The 20,080-nt window shown below is 40.2% G+C and overlaps 1 protein-coding gene across 1 annotated transcript in view; it reads right to left on the bottom strand.

Annotated features, from left to right (window-relative positions):
- adamts17 (ADAM metallopeptidase with thrombospondin type 1 motif, 17) overlaps positions 1-20,080 on the bottom strand; it is a 104,906-nt gene that overhangs the window by 76,173 nt on the left and 8,653 nt on the right. Inside the window, exons 3-6 of the mRNA XM_035682220.1 lie at positions 18,365-18,536; positions 2,769-2,941; positions 2,319-2,402; positions 1,115-1,272 (exon numbers count right to left, since the gene is read on the bottom strand). Of these exons, the coding sequence (XP_035538113.1) occupies positions 1,115-1,272; positions 2,319-2,402; positions 2,769-2,941; positions 18,365-18,536 (587 nt within the window). The remainder of the gene's footprint in view (positions 1-1,114; positions 1,273-2,318; positions 2,403-2,768; positions 2,942-18,364; positions 18,537-20,080) is intronic.

Genomic DNA, 20,080 nt, shown 5'->3' with positions numbered 1-20,080 from the left:
TATATATATATATATATATATATATAAAATGAACAACACAGAAACTAACACAAAGTAGCATCTAAAAGTCTAAACGAGTCAGTTTCTACTGCTTAACATTATTAAAACTGCGCTGTGAGGAAAGGCTCTGGTCTGTCTGTTCCAGTCCCACTCCAACACAGATATACAAATAAGAAGGTAGAAAACTGATTACTGATCTGCTGCTGCTGGTGCTGCTGCATGCAGTTTACTACAGTGCTTTTACAAACTTTCTCTGATTACTCGTCTAACCTTGCTTTCTCTGAGTAACCTCACATTTTATTCAAACTACCAGTGGCGTATGGGGAAAAAAAATCCATATTTAATTACTCTTTGCAAATGTAAAATGGAGAAAATGAGCAAACCATTCTGGACATCTAATTATGACACTAAACCATCGGAGAAGTAATGAGCAGAGCAATGAAAAGTTTTGAATCCACAAACATACATGGAAAAATCATGGATAAAGGTAAGCCTGTCTGACTTCATAAAACCCAGCTGTGGCTTTACCTACTGTAAGACTGCCTTACTGTAAAGCCTGCTGGAGCAACATTAGCTTGTCACCCAAGTGAGGCAATGGAGGAACACATCAACGTCAATGCTACAACGTAGTTTAGGATTAGGATAGGTGGGTAGAGTTCAAAATAATTCCAATGAATTACTGTGCTAGTTCTCAAGGCTCAAATATACTCAAGAACAGATGCGTATACAGACAGCTGCAGACACTATGGCCACATAGTAGCTCTGTTAATACCATTTTCTGGAGTTCTACTTGGCAGACATGTTTCACAAAGTTTAGTCATACGTAGTGGCCTGTTTGGATAGTCCGCACAGTCACAACAAATTAGCGGAAAGAGATGTCCGCACAAACCCTATATGTATCCCCTCTCATGATGAAATTTAAAAAAAAAAAGATCACACAGGCACTAGCAGACACCAAAGTATAATAACTTTTTTGTTAATTCAAACTTGAAAAGGTGACAGTCATACTCTTCATAGTCAAGTTGAAAGCAGCTGTCCAAGCAAGAGAGCTGAGACCACATTCAATAGATTTATCATTACCATTCATTCATCTGAGGCAGTGCTGGCTACATACCTGGTGACCAGCACAGCAGTATCCACTGGTGGGATGTCATCCCTTCCACCAGGAACGTGGTTGGTGCCAAGGTACCGCGGCCCCCCAAACTCTTGATACTGCCACTGACAGAAGCTCTCCAGAGACCTCTCTCCATGATGGCCCACCTTTAGCTTTTCCTGAATAACAGATACAGAGCAGATTCACATCTTCCTCTCTTGGTTCTTTATCACAATCTGTCTTTAGCTTTAATGCTCCTTTTATTTAAAAATCTATAATGTTATGACCCACACTGTTTAAAAACACTTGCAAATAGTCAAATGTAATTACACTAAAGACCGACAGGTGTCAAAACCTTTGACTAAAAACCAAAAATGTCAACCTTGTGATGCTAGATATGAACTCAGGGGATCACCACAGTAATCAGTATTTATCAGCTGGGGCATGACTGTCTGAATCATGTCGTGGAAATCCATCTAATAGATGTCAGTTTGGACTAAAGTGGTGGTAAGTGGTGTATGTTATACAATGTACAGGTCAAGTGTGAACCCATCGTGACATCACCCACTGGTTTGTGGACTACCATTTTGAAGCTATGAGTTTGGCATTATGTTCTCACCATGTTGGTGTTTCAGAGCCAGCAGCAGTGACGTACTGCGAGTTGAGCTGCTCTTATCGGCTACACTTCGTCTGCTATTTGCTGTAGTTTCAATGCACAAACCCACAATTACATAGATTGAAGCCTGGCAAGAGGGATTCTTGTGCAATCTTGTGAGTCCAGCTGCCTCGTAAAGTTTAATTATGGACAGCTTGAAAAGCGTAAATGGGTCAAACTGACTAGCAACATATTGTGCGGGTTGAATTTACAGTGTTCACATGAGTCACATGACATATTCAAAACTTTGGAAAAGAATAAACAGTGTCAGATGTTAAAAAATATGTGTGTGAGTAGGAACTCAGAAACTATCCTGTGCCTGGGGACCAAAGTATTCATGCAAAGTAGTAGCATTACATCAGATTAAACTCTTAAATTCAAAAAATTGAGAAACTGATTGTTAAATTTTACATGCAGAAGACTTAGAACCTTTAATTTAGACAGGGAATCATTTTAAAAGGGGAAAAAGGGAATCACACACACAGGGTGGGGTCATCATCTGCTGACAGTCAGGTTGTTTGGGTCGACAGAGAGTAAGAAAAGTCAAAGAGGGTGAAAAGTCAGGCTTACTGGACGGTTGTGAAGCAACACCAGCTTGGTGACACGAATGTTGATCCTGATTCCCAGACTCTGGTGGTGGAACATGTTGTAGACCTGAAGAGACAGAGCAACACTACTACTGACTTCACAAAGACAAATGAGTACAGAGGAATCAAGAAGGTTTATGGTCCTTTTTTATTATGACATACTTCCGAAATGATACATGAGTCACAGACAGTGTCGTATCGTAACATGTTTGACACAATTGCTTCTGGCTCTGGGCATCAATCTCAGGAAGGCTAGTAATCTGGTGTGGTAATGCCATCAAGACAGCAACAGTCTGACAAAAATAATGAACCAGTCAACCCTACAAAGGACCCATGCTTTTCAGTACATGGCACCTTAACAATCACTAACAACCAGGTATACAGTATATTGAACACTAACTCAACTGTTGTATTTAAATTCTGCGATTCTTACCATATTCATGACAGTCAGTAGGAACCTCTGCGCTGCCTCTGCGCCATGGTACTGCACCATATCAGAGTCTGCCACCACCACTGTCTCCACAGTGTATGCTTCATGCAGGCGAATGGCATTTCTCTTCCCGCGACCCTCCTCACCCGCTTTTGACATCTTCTCCTTCTTCTTCCCTACCACGAACAGGCACACACAAAGGAAGACCATGGTTATAAAACACTACACCAGTGGGACTCCCATTGCTGTGACTGAGTAGCTCACATATGCATGTATGTGTATCGAGTATTTCTATTAATCAGTGTCAGTTAACTTCAAGTGGGTTTCTCATGGAGCAGTGCACTGAGCTGGACAATCACAAAGCAGTCAATCAGGAGGATTTTTTTATTTCAGTTAATTGCAGGTAAAGCAATACATGCAGAAGACAAATGACATACTCTCATAGTATGGTGCACTAATACATAGTTGGCTTAATCTGCTGTTAACGAGTTATGTCAGTTATCTAGACAGAGTAGCCTGTGTGCCAGAAAGTGACCATGTTTTTTCACAAAACATTTCACAAAGTTTATGAAGTTACCCCCCCAACTCAAAAACTTTAAAAACTGCAGTTTTTTAAGAGAGTCTGGAGACTTTTACATGTTTTACTTTTTTATGACTGGTCTTTTAGAAGGATGTGTGTTTTATAAAAAGATACAGTATTTTATCTGGAATTTAGCTCTCTCCCAGTCTCCCCAAACACACCATCAGCATTAGAGTGTACCTTCTTGATTGCACTTAATAGGCCATTGGTGTGTTATCCTTACAGGTTTCCTAGCCCCTGCAATCTAGATTGTCATGCTGAATGAAAGGTTCTTAATAACAGTGAGTACAAATTATTTTTTGTGAAACTGATGATGCACCTTCAGTTGATATTTAAAAGCTGCAACCTATTTAATGCTGTTTATTATTGCACTATTGGTAGCCAGCCACTTATCATCATGAATCTCCAGGCTTGATATCTGAGAAGAATGGCAACAGAAAGTAGAAGAAGAACCAATGGCTCTATAATGGCTCGGCGCAAAGGCTACACTGTAGGACCTGGCTCTGGGGTTTCTTAGTGCTGTAGACCCCAAATGGTTTGCATTTCAACAAAAACCACAAATTGCTCAACGTTCAGAATAACCATGACAACAAGAATCAGAGCACTGCACTTAGGCAGTTGTATATCTTCACTGGTCATCAGAAACAACACCCCTACTAAAACCACTGTGCTGTGTGGGGCAGGGAATGGAACTTCAGTACATTCTGAGTACCAACCAACTTGTGTCTGTAATGCCAAGAATAGAAAACCGTCAAGTACTGAAAATGACCCTTCATCTGTAACATAAATTTACCCCACAACAGTGCAAGCTGTCCCAGTCCATAGGTGGAGAAGGAGAGAGAACAGCCCATCAGGGTGAGTAAAAGTATGTCCCACATAGATTGTGGGACAGCATACGAAACTTCCTTTCTGCAGTCGGCATTGGGGGAAGAGGGTTTGTACATCTGCAACCCTACTGCTTGAACAGAAAACTTCATTGTCAAAGTTCTGAACGTAATTCCAGGTGATACTGAGAGTACAACACATTATTAAATCTCGCCCCTCTCTATGATGGCTAGCTTTGTCGCCTTCAATTGTGGCCATTCAAAAGATACTGTACTTTTGACATATGGTCATACGACAATTTATGCCCGAGTTGCCTTGGACGAGGTGAGATATCGCAACATTAAGAAGTTAGCCATTTGTGAAGCGTTTGTCTTTTTTGATGAAATTTCAAAAAGCAAGTTTATACTCAGCAAAGACGTACTGAAAATGTTTAGTGTCAGTATTGGATAGTCCCCGACAGATATGGGATTAATGAAAATGATACCGAGGGAAAAAATGCACACATTATATTACCAATAAGGCAGCCAATATAGTCAATGTTTGAGCTGGAATGAAAATAGACCTTTTCTATGTGGATTCTGCAATGACATGACTATGCAAACGTCATCAAAATGCTGCTTTCTAAAACCCCCAAAAATATTAAAGAATACTTAAGTTAAATATATTAAAAAATATATATAAATATGTAATATATTCTTTAACATGTTAAATAATTTAACAAACATTGTCAACCAATTCTAGTTGACATACAAACTGACAATATATGCCAAGATATTAGGCGGACTGTAGTATTGGAACCTGTATCAAAACAATCTAATTTCTAATGACACCCAGCACTAATAGATAAGAATGTCACATGTCCATTGCCGATACTAAACGATCTCTATGTACTTCAATATGCCATTGGTTACAAGAAAGAGCTCTTGAAATGCCTGGCTCAAACTGTGCATCAATCTACTCCTTTATCCTCCTCCTCATCATCATCATTATTACTGTTGACATTGAGTCGGCTTGTTAAGACTGTTAAGAGGTTTTAACATTCCACCATGTATTTAGCTAGCTGGGGGCTCCAGTGTCAATCTAGGACTGCTTACTTGAGGCGCTCAGCAGCCACCTCTGCAGATGTTCTTGCCTGGAATGAGCTTTGTATTGTCTGGCCTAGCCTAGTGTCTGTTGAGCTTGTTTCCCGGAGTGCACAAATGTGACTCATAGATTTTTTGTTCTCAGGGAAGCCCTGACAGGCTTGTGATGCAAGATTGAGGTCTCCCTGTAACACTGCATTATGGATTCAACCAAGACACTAAATCCCAACCAAGAACCTAGAGGGCCCCAATGCATTGGAAGCCAATCGGCCAGAATAATCCATGTATTGTTGCATATGTACTGTTTAAAAGCCTTGCATCTCACACTTGAGTCTCTACGCTTACCATGCTTCTTGATGAATTGGGGGCTACAAATGTAATGGTGTGCAGTTTGCTACGGTTATTTCTTTTATATATCAAACATCTTTTTGCAGAGTTACTGTGTCTAGCTTGCAATGTATTTGAGAAGTATTACAATTGTGTCGCATAATAAACTGTAAAAAAAATTATATCTGAAATCTTATCCTTGCTACCGAAAAAACTGGATCTGCCTAAGTATTCTGGGGCCTGTAGGGCCAAATTTGACAGACCACTGGAACCAAATTTAAGTCTCTCAAAAAACAAAATTGCCTTGAGAAACAAACGATCTGTTACGTGTTGTTTCATTATGTTTCCTGAGAGAGCAAATATTAAATTACCAAAACAATGGAGGACTTAATATTTTAAATTTGTTTGGACATAGGGTCAGACAGCTGGTACGTTCGTTTAGGCCTCATGCTAGATATGCAAGAATAGATACAACCATTCTCCTGGGGATGTTTGCTCCTATTAGTCATTCAAATCAAACCTTAAATGAATAGAATAAACTCAACATAATCAGGAGTTTGCAGCCTACTTTTATATGTTAGGAGATATGATGAAGAGAGGCAAAGCAGCAGCCAGTGATAAAAAATGAGCCAATTTGGGTACATTTTGGACTAGGAAGCACGAACTGGACAAGACACACGCTATATTTAAAATCATCCTCACAATCTGCGTTACTACGTGTTAAGTGACTCATGGTGAAAACGGCTATCGTCAACCATAAAGAATTCATCAAGCTCAGAAAGCAGCCAATAATTAAGGGGCACTCTGAGAACTCTGAGAAAGGGAACAGAATCATATCTGTGTCAACAAAGTGACTTTACAGAAACAGCAAAACCTGCAATCCACAGCAAAACCAAAGCCTAGGTAATGGAGTTAATGAGCAAAACTAGTCAAATAACATTTACATGTGATTCCTGGACCTGTGTTGTGACTGACTCGTATGTAACAATAACAGCAAAAGATATATATTTATGTACTAACGGTATGTGAAACAGGCACTGGTAATGAAAATATGCAGCTTTCTATGTTATAAACAGTTGATTTTTGAGAGCACTTTCAATATAAAAAGAGTTGAGATATATCTGACTGCTTCGCTGACTTAATGAAACATTGACAGGTGAATCGTGATCAAATCAAATCGTGAGGCCAGTTAAGATTCACACCTCTACTACAAGTCAACCAACCGAAATGACGAAATATGTAGTATGTCATTGCCTTCCAAAACAAGTCATAGTTTTCTGATCTGCCGCCTTTATGGTTAAGGTTTAATTAAGTTTAGGCAACTAAAAGGTTTAGAATTAGACAAATGAGGGTTACCAGTAGGTATGTTGGCTATTTCTTCAAGTTGTGTCAGCCTCAACCAACATCTACTGCAGTTAATACAGGAACCCGCGTAAGACAAAGGTCAGCGCATGTCAACTGACCACCAAGGTCTATGGGAGAACTTTATTGTCAGGCAGACAAATACTGGATAAAGGAATAACCAGGTAACACCTTACTAAAACTTTACAATAAAGTACCACAACAACAGAAATCATGCCTGGAAGTGACCATTTATAGAAGAGACAGCTAAGAGCTACCAGGCCCATAAAAGTTGCTATAATATCCCACCCAGGCAGAAAAATGAGATTCCCCAGCAAGGATCAGAGAGCTGCTCTATGATTTGGAGGGGAAAAGCTTGTAATAAGAAAGGAGAGAGGATGTGTTGACTCACACAGAGACAAATAACACAGTGCTTTGAACTGTGAAACCAACACCAGCACCACAAGGGAAAAATGGCTCTGCCTGCTCAGTACTTTGTGGGAGAACATTGCCTCATACAGTGACTGGACTGCTGCTGCTGCTGCTGCTGCTGCTGCTGCTGCTGCTGCTGCTGCGGCCTGCGGTAATTACTGGTGTTTAGAGATTCTCAAATGACAGTCACAAAGCAAACCATCACTAATGTAAGAAAAACAGTATTTTTTGCTTATTCAACATAAAGACCCTGTCTTTATATAACCTGCATTGCTTGTAGAACAACTATGGATTTATATCATGATGATGACTTAATGAATGTCTGCCTACACGAGTCAACACTATTGCACAAAAAAAAAGGGTAAATTGTGATGGAAGGTGTTTACAATCTACTGTTGCGCGTCCCTCTGGGATTTTTAGTGTACAGTCATTTATACTGGCCTAAAACGCTCTAAAATTTTGAGAAAGGAACTGTCCAATGTTTTGGGAAATCAATTGGTTTGCTGTCCGGATAGTCACATTAGAAGACTGATTTAATTTCATCTCTGTGTGTCCAGTACAGAGATGGATCCAGGGCTTGTCAGTATCATGCTGCCCTGTAAGTAGCTTGTATGGCCACAAGGCTCAAGGGTAATTACATCCCCTAGACGTAAAACATTTTTACCAGTGCTACTTTTGCTGTGACAATAATGCAATTCTCTTTTCTGTGTGATGGAACTAACTTCATTTAAACACCTTAAATGAAAAACATCAAATGCTGCAACTAGATGAAAAAGTTAATTGGCTCCAGTAGGTATTTTCAGAGGGAAACCCTTGTGATCTGTCCAACTCTTATCTCCTCAGGAGTAGAGGTAAGGTGCTCCTGACTTGGTCCCCAGCCAAGAAGGAAGCAGATGCCTGAGCTCCACTGTTGCTTTAACTTCTTTTGGGCTTTTCCCGTTGACTGGGTGACAGTCTCAGATTCCATTCATGAAGCAGGAATTTCATTACCGGAGACAGGACAGAACAAGCCACCACAGTAAGAATTATAATTAAAAAGTCTCTTAGTTCAGTGGTCAGGAGCAGAAAGTAAAGGACTGAATGTATTCTTTTTCCACAATTAATACTTTTGTGAAAGAGAAACTCAAACCCTGCGCTGACCACGCTACACGCACGTGCAGAGGAACTTGGAAGGTTTAACCGAACCTAAATTCAGAATTTTCTTGGAGCAACTAAAATGTTGACTGGCTAACCTACAAAGAGAATCTGCAAATTGATCGAGATGATTTAGAGGGTGTTAGAGCATTTTTCAGATTCTCTTGCAGTGTGGATTAGACCACATGCCTCACTATCGCAGGCTGACTGATATATCACCATCACCCAGCAGTGACCATCATCTGGGTCTCAACCTGTTAAGAGTGCAGCCGTGAGATGCTGGATTCAATAAGGGCTTGGATAGGACGTTTAAATCCACATTCCCTCGCCATGCAGACCTGTGGCTTGTATTCTTCAGTTTGCACTCCATAACTTCAGTATACTATCTTGACAAACTATTTCTTTGGCCACCACTGCCAACCCCATTCTTTCACCTTTTTTATTCACCACTTATCAGTTCCTATTCACTAATCATCCAGAACCACAAATCCCCAACCTATCCTCTTTGACCCTTCTTTCACCTTTCCCCACACACCAACTGTTAACTCCATCTCTGCTCTGGGATTCTTTGTGGTTACCCAGCCACTCAGCTTTCACATTAGTAATGTTGTTCCGTACCAAAGTACACTTGCATAGTCATCTACGCCACATTTATGTAGAAAATCCTGTCAATCACAAGGTAGGATAGCTATGTCACATTTTAAATAGCCCAGATACACATGAACCGCACAAGACCACTTGTTCAAGTGGACAGTGGATCTGTTTGTTGATCCACGCCTGGGTGCTGTACACAGTGTTGAGGTCAGGTATATTTGGATCCAGACCGGGTCCCTGATGTGAAAGCTTACTTAAAGTCATTTACTTCAGATATGATTGCAGAACTACAAAAAGCTAAACTGGCTGTCTATTCCCTATTCCTATGAGATGATTCTTTAAATCTACAAATTAGTGAATACATTTGCTGTAATGATGGGTTTAAATTAACAGATTTTTTTCCCAGCCTGACATTAGCTAAATTGTACTAAATATGTTGGTATCTAGATCCAGTATTTTTATTTATGATATGCAGAATATTACCTTAAATCAAATATGACATAAACTGGCACAAAAAATTGTTGTGGTTTTAGCCTCTCAGAGCTCTGATATACTCGTTTACATAAGCACTTATAGCAAATACATTCATTGTATATGGATCCTTGCAGCTATGAATGTACACACAATCCATGTTGTAGCTCAAACCCAGAGAACATGAAGATCTCAGTGTTATCAAAGATCGGGCTACTGTAAATATGATTGAATGACATGCAACTTTTTAGTACAAGTTGCTGCTGGCTCTGTTGACATGACCCTCGCCTTTCATGTCTATAGTCTGTAGCAGAAAATTAGATTAATATTAAAAAATATTAAATATTAAATCTACTGACAGGAAAAATTGATGTATGTAAATAAAATAAATGGGTGTGAATTGAACTTATGTGTGGACTGTGACTTCCTTTCTAAAGGTAAATCTGGACCATGAGATTAGAACCGTTGGCGACACCTGACCTAGATTACTGCCATTTGATGGAATGGTGTATCCATAACAAACATGGATGGCCCTATTTGAAGGAGAGTTCACAGTGGTGGGAATTAAACAGACTTTAGGACCGATGTTACTGAAGTCAATGACAACAATGCTCTTTATCCATAAGAACAACAAAAGGGGGTATGATAAATGTATCAAACCATCTGCTGAACAAGCAGAACACAGATTTCGGCCACTCTGCCCGCAGTAACTTGCTGCACCTTCTTAATCCACAACCAGTTTGTTTTTCACGACCATACAAAGATCATTACACTAAAGTGCTGCAACTATCCTCCAAAGCTGAGGATTTTTATTTTTTTTATATTTTGGGGGCTTTTTGCCTTTATTGGATAGGACAGCTAAAGAGTGAAAGGGAGAGAGAGGGGCGATGACACGCAGCAAAGGGCCACAGGTAGAATTTGAACCCATGGCCGCCACTGCAAGGCCTAAGCCTTACATGGGGCGCAAATGCAATACAATACTACACAAATGCAGAATGCAGAATACTGACCTGTCTGAGGTCAAGGTAAACACTGTGGATGGCCGGGTGTAATGGCACTGTGTTCGGGTACAGCACCTCTCAAACCAGAGGCTGCAGATCTGTCAACACCTGACTCCCTGCTGCCATCTGTCATGTCTAAGACTCGATTTCCTGTGAAATATTAACAACTGTCCTTGGAACAGTGGCTGCTTACACTAGATGAAGTGCCACCTTGAAAATAGGGCCCTACTTCTTTAATTTTAATATTTTTCAACTCACAGCTGTTCTCCAGGAGTGACACCTCTCTCTTACGCACGAGAAGCCAAATATCTTGGCATTGTGACCATTTCCATACATGTTCTGTTATGTCTGAAAATACTGGAAGAAACATTTAAGTAACCTGCGTCTGAATGACAAACAAACAGATCAAGCCAGCAATGTTACACACTCCAAATACTGCGCGAAAAAAGGGCGTTCTATCTGTGCAACACTGACAGTCCCCTCTCCCTTTTGTTATGCATGTGTGTACTAGAGCTGCAACGATTAACTGATAAGTTGCCATCTATTAATTTAATTGGCAACTATTGATAGTCAATTCATAATTTTTTATAATTTTGTATCCTTTTTTATTTTCATATACAGCTTCTCAAATCTGAATATTTTCTGCTTTCTTTAGTCCTCTGACAGTAAACTGGATCTCTTTCGATTGTGGACAAAACAAGACATTTGAGGATGTCATGTTGAGCTTTGGGAAACTGTGATAATATATAATCAGACATTTTCTGGACTGAACAACTAATTGATTAATTGTTTTCAGTCATTTTCTTTGGAACAAATCCATATTCTCTGATTTCAGCTTCTTAAATGTGAATATTTACTGCTTTCTTTAGTCCTCTGTGACAGTGAACTGAATATCTTTGGACAAAACAAGACATTTGAGGATGTCACCTTAGGCTTTGGGAAATAGCGATCAACATTTTTCACAATTTTCTGCCATTTTATGGAGCAAAGTAATTGATTTATGGATTGTATTATGACAGACTAATCAATAATGAAATTGATTAATCTAAAAAATAAATTTAAATCTGCATTTTTGAGCAGCGTAACTTATCTTGAAGATACACATATATGACATGCTAAAGCTTAGATGTGTAGTGACATAAGACTGTAAATGAAGGGAGTGAAAACTGAGTAAAAGCAGCTGAGGTTGGGTTAAAGATCCCGTGGAGTTTTGTTGTAAACAAACAAAAGTTATGTTTACTTTCAGCATTACTCACCAAATTGCATAATGTGTGTGCTCTAACAAAAGTGTTCAATGCATCTCCTTCCGCGTAAAACATTTGCTGAGCCGACTTTTGAGGTATTAAGTCCATCTCATCTCTCCTTATTTATTTGCACGTGCCATAAAAAAAATAAAAAAAAAACATACTTCTGAATAACCAACAGGTAAAGCGCACAAACTGCTTAGTCACTCTTCATTCTCCTCCAGGCTCTTATGCAATATGACACAGTTACCTCCGTCCAAGAAGACTGAACTACTGCTGTACAAAGAATGCATGGGAGAGGGAGGGCGGGAGACAGAGAGAGTCATGTTGTGAATTCCTCTGGACGTGGAGCTGATTTTTAATGGATATAAAGTCTGCCTGAGTTTGTATCTCTCTCCAGAGACCATGTGGTTTTGGGAAGGAAATGGAAGCTTTGGTAAAAAGGGAGAGGAGGGGAGAGGAGAGGAGAGGAGAAGAGAGGAGAGGAGGACTGACTGAGTCCAGGCAGACATGAATGCAAAGGAAAGAATTTATAATCTGGCACTTCCCTCCATCCATCTAACCTCAGGACCCCAGAAGCATACATACATTTAGTTGAATCATCAAACCACCTTTGTCTCTCTAGAGCTGGAGACCCCATCCTCCTATTAAACACCATGCTGCCACTACTTTCAGAGCTGGGTCTGGGGGCCACCCATTGCCGACGGGAATGTCAGATATCCTTGAAGGGGTTCCAAGACGTTCCCTGGCAGAACAGGGAATAGTTTAACTTCACTATGATTTCACTCAATAGAAATGATGTCAATTAGAGGCTGGAGAAAGTTCCACAAGTCATTCAACATCAGCAGACATCTTCCCATAGAGCCGAATGGGAGTGTATAATGTGAAGCTTTTTGGGACTGTGTGCAATGAAAACATATGAAAAAACCCAGCTCAACCTTTGTGTGATGGCTGAAAACAAACGGACAGAAGAGCTGCAGCCCGGTGTGCACCGCTCTGCAGGTTTTTCTTCTTTCCTTCTAAAGAGGAGGTTTTACTTATTGTGTATGCCCCAGTTATGAACATATGGAAAGAATTTATTTATACAGGTTGTCAAAAGTGCTGGTGGTCTGTAGCCCCGCTGGTGTTATGTAACTTTGGGGGTGCAGCTCAGTTCTCAAGGTCTAGCTGCCCTGGTTAATGACTGTGCATGGGGGAAATGTGGAGATCGTCTGTGAGAAGTTTTAATTGTCTGCAAGCTAACAGAATGATAACACCAGACAGGTCAGGCGCAGCACAGTCACTGTCTTTGCAGCTGGACAGCTTGTGTCTTTCTGCTTAAAGCAACATTATGTAACTTTTCTACCTTAAAATAACAGATTCAGAATCATTTTGATGCTACAATAAGTTGTAATATGGTGAATGGTGCCTCTGTCATTCCCAGCTGTTCTTGCACTGTGTAACTTTTAGTTCTGGGACGGGACCAGTGTGTAACATTTTATGGCACTATTTTTGGTGAAACTGGATCATATTTTATGGAAAAAATTATTTCTGGTTTTCCCTATATCCTCCAGCTAATCCGCATCAACTCTCAGTGCTATACAGAGTTCCTGATGGACAGTAAGATGAAGATAGAAGATATATACTTTATTAATCCCCTATTGGGGTTAGGTTACCTTGCTCAAGGGCAGCCTCGGCAGTGCACAGGAGGTGAGAACCTGCACCTCTCCCAGCTACCAGTCCACACTCCCTATTGTGGTCTGTGGAATTTGAACCAGCGACCCTTCGGTTCCCAAGCCAAGTCCCTACACACTGAGCTACTGCCACCCCAAGTAAAGTAACTTTATTAATTTTTTATTAATTTATCACGCAAATGATTAAAGGTCCAGTGTGTAGGATTTAGAGGCATCTAGTGGTGAAGATTCAGATTGCAACTAACTGAACACCACTCGCATCAGTATTTGATGACCTGGAAACGAGAACATGCTGTTAAATGTGTAGGAGAATCCCTGTTGGCCGCAAAATTTGCAAAAATGCAAAAGGTCTGTTATTGGGTTACTGTAGAAACATGGCAGTTCATGGTGGATCATGGAAGGTGACCTGCACTGTCTGTAGATAAAAACGGCTCATTCTAAGATTACAACAAAACAATTTCTCTATTTGGGTTATAATACACTAATGAAAACATACGTATGAATATTATATTCCATTTCTTAGTTAAAAAGGTCCAGTGTGGAACATTTAGAAAGATATTTTTATTTTTATTTTTTATGCCACTCAATGAGGTTATGGGAGGGTTGTATCGCATGGAAAAGTAAGGTCAATGCAAACTCTCCTCAGGATAGTATGCAGTTATGTACATTAACTAGCTAACCTGGTAACTGTTAATACACTGTGCATTTTATAAGTTGAGCACTTGTCTTCATAATGACCCCTGATCTCCACCAGGTCTTTGCTTTTATGTGTTTTTGATTGTCATAGGAGGCTTCAATTTACATTATTTACAAACTATTATCAGGTTAGTCACTACATCACGCATTGAGCTAAAAGTTAACATGCCTTGATATCCCTATAAAGAATTGGGGGGTGGCCACGAAGATGACCCGTAAGACTGGAAGTGTTGCTCCTTTTCACAGCAATTTTCTTTCTGTATGTTCTGCAGACAGGTTGACCATCCTCAAAAGTTTCCCTCAGCACAAAAGAAACAATCCTTCTCTTAGAGGGCAAAAAAATCTCTGCAGCTCTGTCTCTGGCTTTCGCCATGCTTCCATTGATGCAAAACAAACCCAACCTGCATCTGGGAGACTGTTTTTAACTTTGGTTGATGCTGGAAAGTATTTACAGCAGGCCTTTCAAAGTATGGCAATCAAACGCGGTTTTTAGGTAGGCAGAGTTGGCAGACTCAGATACTCTTGAGGGTCAGCTACGATGTGCAATTTGAAGATCATAGCTGAAGGTATCTGTGGGCTACTTTTCATTAGCCTTGCTAACTAGGCTAATGTACTACAAGGAGTTTGTAACAGTCTAAGAAACAGATACTGATGCATTATATACCTACATAAAAAATACGACCACCAGAGAGAAGATTGGTGGGATTCCCTTTGAAATCAATGAAACAAGGGGATAGAAACACTTTTGGCCAGAGGGGTCGCCAGAATCAACACAAAATGAAAGTTCCTTGTAGGGGCTGTAAGGCATCAGTATGCTTTAACCGAAGCACTTGTTGGATCGTTGAACCCCCTCCCACTGCAAGTTTCCAACATCAGAATCTGAGCACCTGTGTCCAACATTTTCTGTAATTTTCCAAAGTCATCCAATATTTACAACTACCTTAGTGATAGGCCAGGTGTGTGGAGGTGAGAAAGCAGGCAGGGTTTGGATTTCTCCATTAAGCTCTTTATTTTTCATACAACTACTATTCAAATTTTCGACAAATGAGTGCAACACCATGAATGCCTTCAAGGACAGACTTTCCAAAAGTGGGCATATTTTAGTCTTTTTCATGGAAGACATTTTGACATATATTAGGAAAAGCACAGGTATGAATAATAAAATGAAAGATGGCTGAATTCCAAAAGAAAATTATGTTTTTCTTAGGAATGTGGTCACCCAGTATAGAATGAATATCTGAAATATCTAAAAATCCAGATACAGATCAGCCCTACCTGTCAGCTGACTTCACATTTAGGTTACTGGCTTGTATCAGAATTATTATTTCTGCCTCCATTGTGGCTCTGCCACAGAGAAAAGCCTGTAAAACTAAAGCAGATATCTACTGAGAAGTTAGTGAAGCAAGAAGACCTGCAGCAAACTTTTAATTTGAATTTCTGGCTGTGTGATGAAGTTCTTTGGCTTCACTCACTGATTCTGCCTCCAGAACGGCTCTCTGCTCAGAGAAATGTTTGGATAACTAGAACTTCAATCTGCAACTATTTAAACTTTTCCATGACTTCCCAAGCTGGCCATTAGTGCTTTTGACTGGACCCTGTGTTCAGGTGTGTACCACACTACAAAAACTGCCATATTAAAAAAAAAATAAACCCTCACTGTGAATTCCTCCCACTACAAAAATCTATGATCTTGGCAAAGAGACGCCGAGGGTTAGGAAAATATGCACAATATTAATGTAAAGGAGCAGAGAGAGTTTGCTCTGTGTTTGATAGCGTTAACAGCGAGGGGCTCAGCAGGTTCCAACATGAACTTTGCAGAGAGGAGATACACATTAAATAAGGAAACATCTGCATTCCACACAGCCTCTCTTACAACACACTGGAGCTGAATGAACATCAAAGCATATCAGATAGCAGTAAATGTTGCTCTGAAACCTATGATTTATTAGCACTGCTTCCCCGGGATGTACAACTGGCCCATTTCAGCCGGGAGGGCGGAGAGGCAGGCAGCGGTTCATTCACATAGCGCACTGTGAGGCGCTGCAGAGGCATTTGGAGGATGTTTTCAGGGTTTTTGAGGTGAGCGTGAGGAACATTAACCAGATTCTGAAAAATCACACCAATCCCATCCACTGTAATTTGACCAATATGTATGAAGCAACGTTTCTGCCAAAAACAGTTCAGGATAAAAATCCCTACTTGTATGAGCAAAGTACTATTTGTACAGGAGTGAGAACCAGTGTATCAAGCGAGAAAGTGTGCAGTGTTTTCAAAATCAGGACTGCATGGCAGTGGTTTAATGGTTCAACAAGAGCATTTTTGTCAAACAACTTGTCTATCAGACAGACAATCAGACAGGTTGGAAACAAACCAACAGTTCATCCCAATGATCTAAACCACTAAATCCACCATCTAAACTATGCCACATGTACCAATTAAAAAAAAAATAATAATAATTATTTAAAAACAACTCAAAGCGCTTTTACACTACATGCCATATTCGCCCTTTCACAAACATTCACACAGTAAAGCCCATCAAACAGAAACTAACTTATTCATACAGATTCACAAACCGATGCACAGCATCAGGAGCAATTCGGGGTTCAGTATCTTGCTCAAGGATACTTCGACATGTGGCGGAAGGAGCCAGGGATCGAACAACCTTCCGATTAGTGGACGACCCGCTCTGCCTCTGAGCCCCAGCCGTGGCTGTACTACATTCACATTTGTGCATGATAGATAGATACTCTATCTATCCCGAGGGAAATTCAAGAATTGTAGTGCATGCATATATCTCCATGATTAGTTACAAGCTAAAATGTGATGGCAAGATAGTAAACTGAGGTAATGAATGAATGGTTCAAAAACGTTGCAATCGTGACTCCAAACGGGAACTATTGGGAAGAGAAGTGTGGTGCTTTTACACTAAATTAGCTCTGGCTCATGAACTGATTCTGTTTCAGGTTTTAACAACAGTCAAAAATAAATATATCTTCTTACAAGGAATAAACTAGGGCTGCAAGATATGGTAACAAAATCATGTTGCAATTATTTTGACAGATCATGATCATTTTTGCGTCACAATTTTAATTTTCACTGGAAAAAAAAATTAAAATCCCAATGATGTGCTATTTGTTGAGGTCTGTACCAAACAAACATGTTTTCTTAAATCTGGAGATTTAAGATTTGTCAGACAGGGGACTATATTTTAACGTTGGTCACAATGGTGGTACTTAGAGAGCCTGATATTTTCTGAGCCTGTAAAACGTTTGAGAAACACTGATGTGAACCAATTTATTTGGAGGTCAAATAATGCACCTGAACAGGAAAAACTGTTTTGACACAACTGCAGTAAGTACAGTAGGTCAAAGTTGAAGCAGGATGTGAGTGAGGATTTGGCCATTCACCTTTGTCTTCTGTATAACCTGAAGGTTTGTTTCCAACCTGTCTGATCATCTGACTGCTGGTGTTTCTTGACCTAGCAGACTTCTTTTCAGTGAGTAACCACTTGGTTAATATGTCATTACTACTGAGAGGAATGATGGCCAAAACTATGAAAATAAGATAACAAACTCTTCTTTCTTTCGTGCTCTTTGTTTCCTCTCTGATTACTGACACACACATCAATTTTTCATTTGTATTGAAACTGAAATGTGTGCTGAGTTGGGAGGAAATTTTAGGACTGGCGACTGCTGGTGAACGTTACAAGAGAATGAGGGAGTGCATGTTTAAAAACTGCACAGACTCGTGCAGAATTCGTGGGATTCACAAGGGGAAGTGTGCAGCACATGAATACATAGATAGATACTTTATTTATCCAGAGGGAAATTCAAGAACAACATGCGCACTATCTCATGTTTACAACTCATCTTAACCTTCACAAACGGTGGTTGGTAGGGAGGCACCCATTTATTGGCCAAACATTGGTATCCACAGATAGCCGCCTTGTTGACTAACATCAGCCTATCGGTGGCTGTGTTTATCTGTGGTGTCACATCAATTCTGTGCTGGCTAAATGTTAAAAAAACATCTGTATTGGCTATCGGCCAAACTGTTATTTTAAACAATGGCCCAGAATTTCCCAGTTGGTGCATCCCTAGTGGTTGGCATCTTTCTTAACGTCCTCAGCAAACCTTGATATCAGTGTGACTGTAACCCCATATCCTGTGCCATCCAGACCTGCTCACCGTGTCACTCACCTTGTACAGTCCCACAGTAGTTGGGCTGGTCAGCATCTGGAGCGGAGGTGGTCTTGGTGGAGCGTCGCTGTCGCAACAGCCGGTGTTTGCGTCCGGAGAAGGACTGTGATGGGTCATTTTCATCCACCGGCTGAATGAACAGGCTGTCCTCCCCGATCTGAATAAGCCCAGTCTGTGCAGAAAACATGAACAAGATGAAAATGTGATGATTCCAAAGAGAAGAATGAGGAACCGTTTTAGATTGAAGAAAAGTAGAATTTTAAAAGCTAAAGTAATGAACATCATTTTGCTGTATCTTATGTTTTCTTTCTTATGATCACTAATGGATTGAAGCACAATAGTGAATCTGCCCACAGCCAGTTCATGAAAGCTTTATAAATAAAATAAGTACAACATTTCAGAGTGCCCTGTTTTGTACATTTGGTTCAGTGTCATTTACACTCTAGAAATGATTACAAGGCATTTTCTTGTCATCTGAGATGTTCTTGGAACTGTTGCACCACATTTTGTTGTCATTTTTATCAGCGTTGAGAGCAGCACCATTTGTGTTGAGGAATGCGATTCCAGCACGAGCACAACATCTGCAAAACACTTAAAACTTAGTGTACAAGTGGGATTCAGTAACAGTTTCGGGTAGGTCTTTTCCTAGGAAAATTCTCTTTCCACTGCCTACAGAGAACCAAGCTTCACTAACAGAAGTCAGAGGAGAAATATGTTACAGTACTACTGACATTGTTTGACTGACAAGCAAAGTCTGGGAAATGCAGCACAGAGACACCAAAGATTAAGACTAATGAAAGAAACATAATGCAAAGTACGAAAGCATGCACTGTATGGTTTGCATGCTGTGTGAACAAATAGCAAAAAGGAATTCATGAAAAATATGAGACAAGCACTGGAAATGATCAAACACCAGTCTTTACCGCAGTGTAAAGCATTTCACCAATACTGTATTTTACAGCACAGTAATCTTATGCTTCAGCCCCCAGGGACTGAGTGATAGTGAGGTTTTGTTTTCGGTGTGTCAGTCCTTGACACATGTGCACTGAGACATACTCCATCCATGAGTATGTTTGTGAGGGCAGAGAACACATGCTTAGGATTCACAGCTTTGCCATCTGGCACGTCTATGAAAATCCATTCCCAGCTCCTTAACAAGCCATCCCTGCTGTTTTCTGGGACAAAAGATGGTTTCTATGGAAACATCCAGACACCTTATGTTGAAGGAAATCACCATGACCCAATATTATGAAAGTATCAACAGAAGCAGTGACGGGTCGACACTTAGTCCCAAAATCAATTCATGAAAGTAATTTGGAGCGATGACTAAGAAACAACAGACAGACTGGCAGATGTAATGAAGGCGGTCAGAGAGACTAAATGTGGACGAACGTGATGCTCCGCTGACACAGTACCTTCATCAGCTGAAATAATCTAAGTTTCTAACAATACTGCAACTTGGTCAGTGGCCCTCCACTTCAAAATATGACTGTAGGTATCCCTTTCGCTTCAGTTCTGACATACAGGGTCAAGTAGGCAATAATAATATGCAATGTCTCATAAGACTTTCAAAATAAAGTTTGTATGGTTGACATTGTGAAACGGTCTCAGTTTGGTTAGGTTAAGGCACAAGAACTACTTCAGTCATGGCCACTTTTGTCAAAATAACTTTTATTCCCAAGCAGAATGTTACATTTGGTGGTATGGCTCTGTTCT

Source organism: Morone saxatilis, unplaced genomic scaffold, assembly GCF_004916995.1.
Source record: "Morone saxatilis isolate NCDOM2014 unplaced genomic scaffold, NCSU_SB_2.0 Contig11, whole genome shotgun sequence".
Taxonomy (NCBI): domain Eukaryota; kingdom Metazoa; phylum Chordata; class Actinopteri; family Moronidae; genus Morone; species Morone saxatilis.
The sequence above is the reverse complement of the archived record's forward strand: the minus strand, read 5'-3'. Positions and strand labels throughout refer to the sequence as shown.